The sequence below is a fragment of the Hibiscus syriacus genome, unplaced genomic scaffold, assembly GCF_006381635.1.
Source record: "Hibiscus syriacus cultivar Baekdansim isolate YM2019G1 unplaced genomic scaffold, ASM638163v2 tig00110937_pilon, whole genome shotgun sequence".
NCBI classification, from domain to species: domain Eukaryota; kingdom Viridiplantae; phylum Streptophyta; class Magnoliopsida; order Malvales; family Malvaceae; genus Hibiscus; species Hibiscus syriacus.
Window position 1 is genome coordinate 78,278 of NW_024062922.1, and position 14,430 is coordinate 92,707.

Consider the following 14,430-nt stretch of genomic DNA (forward strand, 5'->3'; position numbering starts at 1 on the left):
ATGATTGTAGCAGCAACAGACATCCACCGATTTCTATTGTATTATTATCATTCACGACTAATGACGCCTTGCACATCTCACGATACAAGAACGCCAATATCGCCGAACCCCAGCTATATTGCCTACAATTCTCAAAATTTGTTAAAAAAAGAAGATACTGAGTGTGAACATAACTACCAGATTTATCAGACATCAAAATTCCCCCAATCAATTGTAATATATATGCTCGTGTTGCATATATAATTCCGTGCTCCGTACTATTTGGTTGAAGTTGAAATTCATTCTTCAACCATGACAACCTCACCCGCCACCCTCTACACTCTGGTGGTACGGGCGCTTTCCCAAGAAACAAGTTGCAAAGTTGTTCCACCTTATTAAACTCATGTGACATTACCACCGGCATCCCATTAGTTTGGACCCCGAGTTGCATTGCCACATCCTCCAAAGTTATCGTGCATTTGCCACACGGCAAATGAAACGTGTGCGTTTCTGGTCTCCAACGTTCAATCAACGCACTAATCAAACCTGGGACCAACTTGTAATCTTGCACAAATGTTATATACCAAAATCCAGCCTCTTGCAAATTTTCTTCTATCAGTGGGTGTGGCTTGGGCACTTTATGTAGTCGAAGACGAAGGACTCGCTGCTCGTCCTCCTACAATTAAATATTTCAAAAAAATTATCACAATCATAAAATAATATTCAAATATTTATTAATTATAATTCATTAAACAAATATTTTATTCACCATTATTCCCAAATGACTTGAAATATGCTCATTGTCAAGCCTCAACAGTGGAATTTGGTCAGCTATTGGAATGAATCTGTAAAAAAAATTAAACAACAATATTTAAAAAATCATTTAATATAATCTAATATAAACTAACTAACTAATTTACAACACTAAAATTTAATATAATAACTTATAATATAATAAACTAATAAACTAACAAACTAAACTTTTTAAAATATAAGTTAAACGTAAACGCTAAACCCTTAAACAACTAATAAAATATTCTTTTATATAACTAAAACTAACTAATAAACTATTTTTTCATTATAATATACTACTAATAAACTTACTAACTAATTTTTTATATAATATAAATTCAACAAACAAATATAACTTAACTATTTAACTAACACAAACTAATTAAATAATTTTTTTATATAACTAACTATTAACAAAACAAACTAATTAATTATTTTTTAACTATATAACTATCAAACATATACTAATTAAATAATTTTTAATTTATGTATACTATAACTTAAACTAACAATCATATAACCCTAAACTAACAAACTAATTAACTGCTTTTTGTTTTACCCTAAACCCTAAACTAACAAATTAAACATTTATAATAATAAACTAATTTAAATATAAAAAAATTTACCTTATCTCCCTTTCTTCTTCTTACTTTCCTTTCTCCCTTTCTTTCTTTCTCGGCTGCAGTCTTTTCTCTCTTTCTTCGGCTGCAACCTCGGCAACCAAGCTCTGGCTGCAATCTCTTCTCCCTTTATTTCTTTCTTTTATGTTCTCACGATAATGCACACCCCATATATAATTTAGGTGTCACCGGCTGCCTCAATTATTTCACCAATAATTGTGCAATTGCAGCTATGATAGCAGCTGATTTCACGCAGCAATGGTTCAATAATTGTACCAATAATTCACGGCTCAAATGGTTCACATGCATGCATCAATAGCTGTAGGCATGCAGCGGGGAGCAGGAGGGGAGCACGTGAAGGAATCTCAGTTGTGGCTGCATGTGCATGCATGAGGTCTCGTGAGCTAGGACTACATGGCGACCTACTTGGTCGCCGGGACTACATGGCGACCTACAAGGTCGCCGGGACTACATTGCGACCTACAAGGTCGCCCAGATTGCATGGCGACCTCTCCATTGGCTCTATCTACAAGATCGCCTGGATTGCATGGCGACCTATGGCCATCACTGTAGAATTCACCCCATTTCAACAATTAATCTGGGATGTGCATTATCTCGTGAATAAAAAAGTTCGAGAACATTATCTCGTGAATTCACCCCATTTAATTGGTTGTAAACTGTTTTTTTAGCAGCTTGCTGCTTCCATTTGGATGAAATAGATTGATTATCCAAAAAGAAAATATTTTTCATAAAACAAAATAAAAAAAGTATAAAATTTATTTTCGCGATACAAATCCTATAATTCATGGACAAAGAAAAATGCGTGAAACAAAGCCCAGTAATTACCCTCAAATTTGAGCACTAATTATGATGAAGGCCTAATTTTAGATCCAAATTCAAATTCAAATTCAAATATAACCAATGGCCCAACAGAGAAGGTTAAACTCGTCATTTAAGACTATATATATATCCATGGTCTAGGGTTTTGTTTTCTCTTTCCCACTCGCTTAAAGCTTAAACTCTTTGTATGCACTTCCGCTCCACCGCCGGCAAAATCCACAGATCCATCGACAATGGTAGGAATTTTTGAAGTCGGCGCCGTTCCGTTTAATGCCGACGGCTGGGGTCCGCTGGAATCTTCCACCAACTTGCCAGCCGCCGCTACAACCCTCCCTCTCCACGTTCCTTTTGCTCCCTTCTCCCGCTCCGAAAAGCTCGGTCGAATCGCCGACTTCACCAGGAATTTCGCAAATGCCAACCCATCGAACCGCCCTACTTCAGGAAAGCCCGGCTCAGCCTCCGAGTCGCCCTTCGATTTCTCTCTCGACCTCGATGCTTTCCCTCTTGCAAACCCGGAAGATGATTCCTCTTTCCGATTAGTCGACGCCAAGCCGCCCACTCGGCCTAAATTTGGCCCTAAGTGGCGATTCAACCAAAACCGACCTCAACTCCCTCAACGACGGGACGAAGAAGTCGAGGCCCGTAAAAGAGAGGCTGAGAAGGAACGAGCCCGCCGCGACCGGCTTTATAATCTCAACCGGTCGAACCAGAACCAGCAACGTCGTGAAGCGGCGATTTTCAAATCATCTGTCGATATCCAACCAGAATGGAACATGCTCGATCAAATCCCTTTCTCAACATTCTCCAAATTGTCCTTTACCGTGCCCGAACCAGAAGATTTACTTCTCTGCGGCGCTCTAGAGTATTATGATCGGTCCTTTGATCGAATCACACCGAAGAATGAACGACGACTCGAGAGGTTTAAGAACAGAAACTTCTTTAAAGTCACCACGACTGACGATCCAGTGATCCGAAGGTTAGCCAATGAGGACAAAGCCACTGTTTTTGCCACTGATACGATTTTGGCTACGTTAATGTGTGCATCCAGGTCAGTTTATTCTTGGGATATTGTTATTCAACGTGTTGGGAATAAGTTATTTTTCGATAAAAGAGATGGGTCACAGTTAGATTTTCTGTCTGTCCACGAAACATCTCAGGAACCATTGCCTGAGGCTAAAGATGATATTAACTCTGCTTATTCATTGAGTGTTGAAGCTGCTTATATAAATCAGAACTTTTCACAGCAAGTTTTGCTTAGTGATGGGGATAAGGTATCTTTTGATGAGCCGAACCCATTTGCCAATGAAGGTGATGAGGTGGCTTCTGTGGCATATAGGTATAGAAGGTGGAAGCTTGATAATGATATGTATTTGGTTGCTCGATGCGAGGTTCAGAGCGTTGTTGAGGTTAATAATCAAAAGTCTTTCCTTACTTTGAATGCACTGAATGAGTTCGATCCCAAGTATTCTGGTGTTGATTGGAGGCAAAAGTTGGAGACACAAAGGGGGGCTGTTTTGGCCACTGAGTTGAAGAACAATGCAAATAAGTTGGCTAAATGGACTGCTCAGTCAATTTTAGCTAGTGCTGATTTGATGAAATTGGGATATGTTTCTAGGGTGCATCCTAGGGATCATTTTAACCATGTGATATTGGGTGTTGTTGGCTATAAGCCAAAGGATTTTGCTGCACAAATTAATTTGAACACTGCGAATATGTGGGGGATTGTGAAATCTATTGTGGATTTGTGTATGAAGTTGAATGAGGGGAAATACGTGCTTGTGAAGGATCCATCGAAGCCTCAAGTGAGAATTTATGAGGTTCCAGCTGATGCTTTTGAGAATGACTATGTGGAGGAACCATTGCCAGAAGAAGAACAGGTACAGCCACCGGCTGAGGATGCTGAAGGTGGGGAGGCCAATGGCACTACAAATGATGTTGAAGAAAAAGAGATTGAGGCACAAACTTAATGGTAATGATTCTTTTGGAGATTTATCAAAATGAGTATATTCCTATGCATTATGTGGTAAGAGCTTCTCAAAGCTTTTCACGCAATGATAAGTATGTCAATTAATTACCCTTGCTTTATGTTATAACTTATGTATCTACTTGTATGAACCAATTATGTTCGTAGCTTCATGCAAATTATACTAGTTCCGCACAAGCATTTATAAGATGTTTTTCTTTTCTGCTACGGAAATTGACTGAAATCATAGGAGAGCACATTCTATGATTACTTTGTATATCTTGCTACCATAGTCTTCCAGAATAATGGTCAACTTTTCTTTCTTCTATTTTACCATTACTCATAAAATTTGAAAAGCTAAACTAAAATACTGCCCTTAAGCTTTTAACACCTTTAAATAAGTCCTATATTTTTAGTATAACTTGTATTCTAATATACCCTGAACTTTTAATATATACCTAAATAAGCTCCTAACTTTTAATGTAGTTTTAAATAGATCCTTAACATAAATCAACCTTCCCCTTGAAATAAGTGTTTTCTTAGGTACAAATCAAAGGACTAGTGGCTTATATGTAAGTGAAGGGGATTATATAAATAAAGCAGTAAAGTTTTAATGGCTTTTTCAATATTTTGTTCAATGCTTTTCCTAATAACATTTTTGTTGAACTTGAAATGTTTATAGAAGGATTTATTTAACAAAACAAAGGCTTTCTTAGGAGGTCTTTGTTGAACTTGAAATGCAATGTATTTATTTCGTTTAGACTTTAGATTTGAAATCTTGATTTGCTTGGTTAGTTGGGAAAGACAAGGTATGGCATGCAAATTTCTGGTAGAATTATACTGATGCAGTCATTGGTTTGTATATAAGTTGTTGATTGGCATACTTATCATGTTGTGTGGATGCTTTAATCTTGATTTCTTGCTATGTTAATTGTCTGATGCTATATTGGGCGTTGATTGCCACAGATTATTTGAGAAGTATCCCACAGCAATCTCAAAGTAGTCCCCTATATCCTGCGATCTGCAAGCTGACTTTGTTAGGGAGGTTTTGTAAGTGCATTTATTTTAACTTTCAAAGTGAAACCAAAGCATGCTCAGAATTGATTCTTTGCCTTTGTGACATTCGTTTTACTTTTTATTTCTATGGTCTACCAGATTTACCAGTTTCTGCATTTTTGTTTGTGATTTTTTAGTTGCAATATACAGATGAAATTACCATCACAATTAAATTTACTTATCATAGTGTACAAAGGATTCAAGTTGGAATAATTGTGGACAGGGTTTGCATACAGTCCAATATCTAATCGCTCAAAACCTAAGGGTTTTAACTTTTGTCAATAACTTATGTACTTCTGTCGTTAATTTAAAGTTAATATAAAACGATTTTAATCTAAAAAGTTGTACAAATTTATAAAATTATTTGTTGCAATTGAAAAATCATATTTTGGGATTTAAGGTTTATAATAAAAAATGTAGTGAATATGATAATTTTTTTTGTTGTAATTGAAAATATTATTCTATTTAATCTTAAAAGTTATACTCCTAGCAAGTTCTTTGTTTACAATCGACTCCTGTCATCTTATATTAACGAGTTGTATTTTAAAATTTTCTCAATAAAGTCGAGGTTTTATTATCTTATGCTTCTTGATGTGATATTTTTGCTCTAGAACATCCAATTTTGGGCTTCTTCGATTTGGGCTCATTGTTACCGCATTCTTTTAGTAAATATATTTTGATATTCGAATTTGGTTTGAAAGTTTGATTTGATATTTAATTTTTTGTTCTACTTAAATATTTGAATTCAGGCTTTAAAGTCCAATTTGATACTATTTAAATTTGATTTTAAGGTTTAATTTGGTATTATAAGTTCTTTTTTATTATTTAAATCGTGAAATCGGGTTTGGAAATGGTTTAAACTAAAAAGTCAAGTTTTAGTACCTAAATGATAAAAAAAAAATAAGTTTTGTATCAAATTTGATTAAAAAAAAGTAAATAGACATCAAATTGAATAGAAGATTGAAAATGTATATTTAGCCTATTTGTTTCGATTTTGGAAAAAAATATTTTTATTTTTTTGAATAGCTTGAGATTATTACAAGATAATATTTGTTCATAATTTTTTTAATATATTGATAACATATAAACTCTCTGTAAATATAATTGTTCAAACTAAATACTTTAAAAAAAATAATCTTATCTTTTATTGCTAGGTGACGTTTAGAAAAGTTTTATTATGACTGGCTTGTTGAGGCAGTTAAGCCCTGTAGCGGTAGCTGTTTTATTTGGGAGGAAGAGGGGAAAACAGGCCATGAATAATTTTCTAACTTGTTCTTCTATGTTATTGGCCAACTTAAAATGGCATGAAACATAGGAATTAAGCAACCCAGAAAGTTAGATTATATTAATACAATTTATCATCATAAATTTAGAAACATTGAAACAATTAACGTCATCTGAATATTATTTATAAAACTACTTTTTGTTACGAATATATCATATAATAATCCATTTATGCTAAATAAGGAAAACAGAGTAAAATACTTTTCAACACTGCACACCAACCCAACCCTTCTGAGTCATAGAGTTGTTAACTTGACAAAGCCTTTAACTTTTGTAGAACCCATTAAGAGAAACTATTGATAACTAAGTGTTGTTCTTTATCAAGGTAATGGGTTAGGAAAAAAAAATGCTTACAGAGTGTGAATTTATTGTCAATTGACCAATAAAATTCTGAATAAATATTACTTTGTAACCGTAATCACCTCATACTAATTATATAAAAAAAAACTTTTATTTAAAAACTTTCTATAATTAGGATACCAAGAAAATCTTTTTCTTTTGAGAAAAAAATTCTATAATTAGTAGTAATGCCAATAACAATCGAGGAAGTTAAACATAACCTAACACTGCCTACTACCATCATATTCAGGGGCGGACCCAGGAGGTTGCTAGGGGTAGCCCGGGCAACCCCTCAAATTATGAGGAATATTGATCAAATGATATTATTTTAGTATTTTTATATATATATTTTGTGATTTTTAGGTAGAATTCCTATATTTCAGATAAATTCTTATAAAAAAAAATTTTATACAACAAAATTGTCTACTTAGTGTTAATTTTTCTAATTTTTTTTAATTAATACAAGTGTCACCTTTAATATTGTGCAACCCCTAAAAAAATTTATAAGAATTTTTTTGTGCAACCCCTGAATTTTTATCCTGGGTTCGCCTGATCATATTCCAATTCCTCAACTGAAGACCATATTTACCTATTAGTCAATGGTTGAACTAAAATTATAATGACATCAATTTTACCATAAAAATATTAATTATATTCAAATTGATAAATTTAAACTCATTTTTTTAATAATGAAACTTTAAAAGTGTATTTTTTATATTCGATTTGAATATAAAATAATATTGAATTGAAGCTTGCTTGCATCATAATAATCTACGGGTTGTCCAAAATCTATAGCAAAAACCCACATTGTTACTTGACAAAAGTTGTAACGGTAAACTATACGTTTAATACATAAATTATATTTTTATTTTGTTCTAGTATTTAAACTTTATTTTTTTTAAATCATTCTTAATGTGTAGTTTAAGTTTCATTTTGATACTTCACCGTTAAAAACTTAACGGTCGTGTAACCATAAGATCATTGAAAGATACAAAAAAAATGTCGTATCAGTAATTATGCTATTTTTTAATAACAGAATTTCAAATTAAAACTTAAACTAAACATTAGATATGATTTTTAAAACAAATTGAGTACCAAACAGAACAAAATATTAGTCCGAGTTGTAAATTAAATAACATTAATTAATGCATGCGATAGTAATAAAAGGAAATTCCTGGATAAAAACTACGCATATATTGTATAAAATGATGTATTCAAATACTATTATTTGTTTACATTTATTCAATTTGAATGTGTGAATATAAAATTTTATATGAAAAAATATTTTAACTTTAAATTTTATTGTATCTTTTTAATTATTTTTTTATATTTGATGTGAGCTCTGATTATGTTTAAAATTAAATCAGTTTAAACTCTTAAAAAGGTCGATTTCTCTTCAATATATTTTATTGTATCTTTTTAATTAAACTTTTATTTAAATAAATATTTATCATTATTTGATTCAATAAATATAGATAATATAATATTTTTTTGTCTGAAGAAACTGTTAAAATATCCTCGAAAACGTACAATATTCTCATCCAAAAGCCGAGCTCTGATTCTATCATTTTACCCTAAATGTCTTAACTTTTTCTTCCTTTGATGTCCAAAGTTCAAAAAGCTATCTTTTTCCACTCCATGATTGCCAAACCAAAGGAACAACGTTCATGATTTTAATGTCTTATATATATTATATTATACTATATTATTTACGATAAACTATTTAGTTTCCTTTGATCACTCATCCTTCAAAAATTAATAGAACTGTCGACGTGGTATTTTTTTTATTTTTAATGATGGCTTGATATTATCTTATTATGACACATCAATAGTTTTATAAGTTTTTTAATGAAAGGTGACCAAAATGAAATCAAAACATAACATTGGACATGGTTTTAAAAAAATAGTTGAGTGACCGAAACATAATAAAAGTAATTGTTAGAATAGTAAATATGCAATTTACCCTGTCATTTAATAAAATTGTATCAAAATTTTATATATATAAAAAGAAAGGGTCCCACGATTACAAACAATTAAAAGCTAAATTTAATCAATCAATATAATTGAGGTTATGAACCCTATTTTCAAATACCAAATTAACTTATAATTCAGGTTGGTTCAGATTTATTTTAGTTGTCATGCTCAAGTCCCATAAGACTCAAGTTACTTTAAGTCTTGTTAGGTGGATTTAGGTTTGGTGATGGTCCTCGTGGACAAGGGATAGATTTAGAGGGGTGGTCACACCTTTCTAAAAAATTTAAATTTGTTTGTAATTTTTATTAAAATTCTGTTTTGGTTTTATTTTAAAATTTTATATATGTGTCTCGTTTAACATAAAATTTTGTGTCAGTCTATACTTATGGAATTGGGTAAAATTGAACTTATACTTATTTTAAATTCGATCCAATTTTTATATATTTTCATCTCAAATATATTTTTAAAAAATTGATGTCTAATTAGAGATTTATTGGCTTTGATCAAAATGAAACGTGACAGAGTCGAGAAATGATGATAAATCATTTTTTTTTAATTTGAATGAAGAGCTATATACGATAGTTGCGAGAGATATGAATGTTATAAATAAGAATAGACAAAGGAGGCGAGAGTGATCGCTATTTTAAAAAATTTCAAATAAATATATTTTATTTTCAATTAACAATATATTTTCGCTCTTTTCAAATTTTATATATAAATTTATGTATTCTTAAACTTTTAAAAATTCGCCCATTCCTGATTACAAGGAGTCCTTCTCCCTTTTATTTGCATTCCTACCTTCCATAACTGGGCGCTGATGCAATAGGTTCATGGGAGGTTGGTGAATGTGCAGGTGGCTCGAAGATTGGTGGCATCGGATGAGATTTTCCATGTATCCCTTTGTTTTAGCCTCAATGTACTCTATTGTCAGGGCTATATGTACTAATATCAATAATATAAATATTTGGTATAGTATTTATCATTTTTTAATAGATTGAGATTATTGCACTATAATATTTATTTAGAAATTTTTTATTAATTAATAATATATATTTTACAAATATAATTATTTAAATCAATTTTTTAAAAAAGTATTATTTTTTATCACTGATACATTTTATGAATTTAACATTTACTGTTTAATTAAGAAAAAGATATAAAATTAATATTTTTGAGATTTCTATTGTATTAATAAATTTGTGATAATGATAAACACTTCATCACTTTTAATCTGGATAGAGGATTACACCATTTAATTGTCATATTGAGTGTTGATCATTTTCTTAGAGATATTTAAATGTTCTTTTGGAACTCTCATTCTAGAAGCCTTTTATGCTCTCGAAAGGTCCATATATTCAATTAGACGTTTTTGGAGGTTAGCCGAAGGCATAGAATGGCAAATTTTAAAAAATGAAATATATTCAATTAAAAGTTCTGAATTTATATTTATTTATGAATATTATATTAATTACGATTTAAAATAAATATGAAATATTTAAACATCAATTATTGAATCATTTTAATAGTTTAAGTGATTTAATATGAATCAAACTACTTAATAAGTTAAATAGATAATTATTATCTTTAAAAGTAACAGGTTCAATATCAAAATTTGTAAAATATTAAACTTTCATTATCAAATAATTAAAAATATTTAAAACAAGTAATATATATAATCAATTTAAATTAATAAAAATAAACAAATTATTTGAAATCACTGCACATAAATCTTAATTGCAAGAAGAAGCCTAATCCTAATCCCATATGCCCACACTGCCCCCACAATCGATTATAGTATAAGATTTTCATGAACAAAAACCGCAGGGAATCACCGCTTAACCCCTATATATACAGTCCTTACAACTCACCAATTTCACCAGCTTTCACCTTTCTTCCTCATAGCTTCAGCAAAAACATGGCTTTTGCAGAGGCAGCCAAAGCTGCTTTGCTTTTGCAGCTTTCACTCTTCTTCCTCAGTTGCTTCACTATATCTTCTCAGATAGTGCCCAATGGCATTTCGCCTGTAATGCCACCTGCTCACCCACCGACCCACCGCCATCACCACCCTCATCCCCAACGCCTCCACCCGTTTACCCATCACCACCCACAGTACCAACCAAGCCACCAACTTATGCTCCTCCGCCAAAAGCGCCAACCAAGCCACCAGTTTACCCTCCACCACCCAAGCCACCACTTTACCCTGCTCCACCCAAGGCGCCAACCAAGCCACCAGTTTACTCTCCTCCACCCAAGACACTACCCAAGCCACCAGTTTACCCTCCTCCACCCAAGGCTCCAACCAAGCCACCAACTTACGCTCCACCCAAGCCACCAACATATCTTCCACCGAAGCCACCAAGTTACCCCAAGCCTTCAAGGAGCTTTGTGGCAGTTCAGGGCGTTGTTTTTTGCAAGTCGTGCAAATACAACGGATCCGACACCCTGTTGGGAGCAAAACCAATTCTGAGTCAGTTTCAAACACCATTCCTTATAGTTAAACACACAAGAAAACTTGATTTCATTCATTTGCATCAAGAATCATTTCCGCTAATATTTCCCATCTAATAGTACAGCCATTTTAAAGCATGCATGTGTATTTCTCTGTTTGTTTCTTGGGTTTTTAACTTCAAAGAAAATAGCTTGGCGTTTAATAGATTAAAAGAAGCAAACTTTACCCTTTTTTCAACGTGTTAGAGCTCATATTTCTAGGTGTCTGCTGCAAATCATTGCTGGCATGCATTATCCATAGGAAAACAGCCTTAACCCATTCCAGAGTTAAACTGAGCACTTTGGCTTTGTCGTTTTTGCAGATGCCACAGTAAAGATGACATGCAAGAACACCAAGTACAAGCAAGTGGCCACTGCTAGCACCGACAAGAACGGCTATTTCTTCCTGCAAGCACCGAAGACCATCACCAGCTTCGGCGCTCACAAATGCACGGTTTCTCTTTTATCGTCGCCGTTGGCTTCGTGCAGCAAACCAACCGATCTCCACAGCGAATCAAGGGAGCTGCTTTAAGGCCTGAGAAGACGTATACTGCAAACAAGCTCTCGTTTGTTCTCTTTCCGTTGGGCCGTTTGCTTTTGAACCCAATGTTACTAGAAAAAACTAGCTTAAGATCCCACTGTTTTCCATTGTTGTTCTGCATGTTTTACTACTGCTTTTACAAGTTAGCTTATTGTTGTATTGAATGTCGTTTTGTTTCAGTGTATTACTCTGTGGGAAGATAGATTTACCAGAGAATAATTAATGGATATGGATTTCATCTTAAACTATATATTCTTGTTTTTCTAACAATGGCAATAATATCAATTAATTACAATGACCAAAACAAGGGAAAATGTAGATATTGGGTTATTTATCCATCCATCATGGGGAGAAGTGTATGTTGTCTAGCTAGTGGTAGACATAGGCTTTTTTTATTTAGTTATATATATTTCAAAAATTATAAAGTATATAAAAAATGAAATTAGGGTTAGGCTTTTGAACTCCTTTCTGGCTAAACGGGATTGATTGCTTATGATTTGTTCGTTTTGTGCCATCCTTGATATTGCAATGATGGGCTTTGGATACGGCGAGTTCCCATATTTCCGGCAAACTTAGGGAAATAATATTATTTAAAGAAAATAAAATATGAATGATAAGAAATTATTTTCAAGAGTAAAGTAAATGTTATATTAATTAATAAAATCATCTGTAGTTCTAGATGATTTTATTCTTATTACTTTTAATCTCGGGTTAATTACCTCGTTCATAGATGAACTATACTCAATTATCAGTTTTATACATAATGTTTAACAATTCATTTATACATGATGTTTTCTACCGTTAACGGGTTCACCCATTTCCATCACTTAAAAATATTTTTTAAGTGCCACATGTCATTTTGTCAGGGTTCCACGTCACTTTTCGTGACGGAAATGAGTGAACCCATTAACGGTAGAAAACACCATATATGAAATCGAGAATTTTTAAACATTATGTATGAAATTGAAAATTAATTATACTTTATGTATGAATTGGGTAATTAACTCTTTAATCTATTAGGATCAAAATATAAATACTAAAATGTAAATTTTGAAAATTGTCTTTTTAAGTGAAATGATAAGTTTAGGGAAATTAATAATATTAAGGTTTAGACTACAATTTATAAAATTTTGAAATATCTAATCATATAGACTTAAAATAAAACTTTTAGAAAGTTTAAATAAATTATGCGTCTAGCTTAATATAAAATAACGTCAATTTATTTTTAATTTATCTTTGACCTTGTTAGAGCACGTGGCAGTTATCGGATGAGTTTAATTCGATTATAATGCCATTTTACATCACATGAATTAAATTAAAAGAAAATTAAAATTATAAGAATTAAAATAAAAAATTTAAACATTTTAATAAAATTACACAAATCAAATTCTTTTACAAAGGCGGAAAACAAGCTAGACTAAAGGGAACCATGGCCTCCCTAAAATTTAAAAAAAATTAATTTTGACCTTTAAATATTTTAAAAAAAAAATCAATTTGACCCTTCTAAAATTTTTAGATATTCAAGTTAAATTTTAAAGCTTTTAATATTCTTAATTAAACCTCTTCCCATAATTTTTAAAAATTCTCGTTAAACCTCTCAAAAATTTAAAAATTAGTTAGACCATAATTTTTTGGAAAAAATATAAACTAAACCCTTCAAAAGTTTAAGAAATCTTAATTTAAACCTTTAATTTTTTTTAATTTTAAGTTGGTTATCCCAAACTCTATCACTAAATTTCGCCATTGTTCTTACAAATAATAATATATATTTTACAAAATAATTAATGGTTTATGTCAATGGATTTAAAAAAGGAAATAAAAATTCAAAAACGATGATTATACAACTTTGGCTTATTTTTTATTTTTTTATCCAAATATCACCCTAAAAATTAATTATTAAAATAACATTAATTGTTGATTAATTCTCGATCTAGCATTCATTTTTGCCACATAAGCAAATACACGTTTTGTAGGAAGTATCTTATGCTAATGTGATAGAAAACGCATCTTTTGCTGATCTCGTTTAGGTTGGACTGAATGAAAGAAAAAAAGTGGTCAAATAAAAAGTGGTCAAAATATAAAAAATAAGTATGTGAATTTTATCCAAAAGAACAAATGCACGCGGTGTGTCGATGACACTTAATTACACGAATATAAAAGCGAACATGAGTCAAATTGGGGGACGACGACATTCTGTATTAACCTTATCTTTAATCATTCAATAAATGAATGCTTAAATATTATATTTAAATACTTGAAAACATACATATCTAAATAATGAGCTAATACATATACATCGCCGTCCGATCCGATTTATGCAATTACGTGTCTTTGACACGTGCCGCACAAGTTTATTCCTTTTAGATAAAATTCATATAATTTTCTTTCATACTTTATACTCTTATTTTTTTTTCTTTCATTCTAATCCAACTTGACCGAAGTCAGTAAAAGGAGATTCTTACAAAACGTGTCTTCTGCCACATCAACAACAAACGTTTTATGTAGAACATGCCTTCATCAAGTAGGATGTTATTTGTACAAAGCGTGTTCTATAG

The 14,430-nt window shown here is 31.8% G+C and overlaps 1 protein-coding gene and 1 pseudogene across 1 annotated transcript; both read left to right on the top strand.

Moving 5' to 3' along the window:
• The first annotated feature begins 2,397 nt into the window (after positions 1 to 2,397).
• On the top strand, positions 2,398 to 5,366 carry LOC120147354 (eukaryotic translation initiation factor 3 subunit D-like). The gene is made up of 2 exons (XM_039160750.1): positions 2,398 to 4,200; positions 5,161 to 5,366. Exon 1 carries the CDS (start codon positions 2,465 to 2,467, stop codon positions 4,196 to 4,198), a length of 1,734 nt encoding a protein of 577 aa, XP_039016681.1. The 5' UTR covers positions 2,398 to 2,464; the 3' UTR covers positions 4,199 to 4,200; positions 5,161 to 5,366.
• A 5,347-nt stretch (positions 5,367 to 10,713) lies between these two features.
• LOC120147324 lies at positions 10,714 to 12,125 on the top strand (annotated as a pseudogene).
• Positions 12,126 to 14,430: the final 2,305 nt, after the last annotated feature.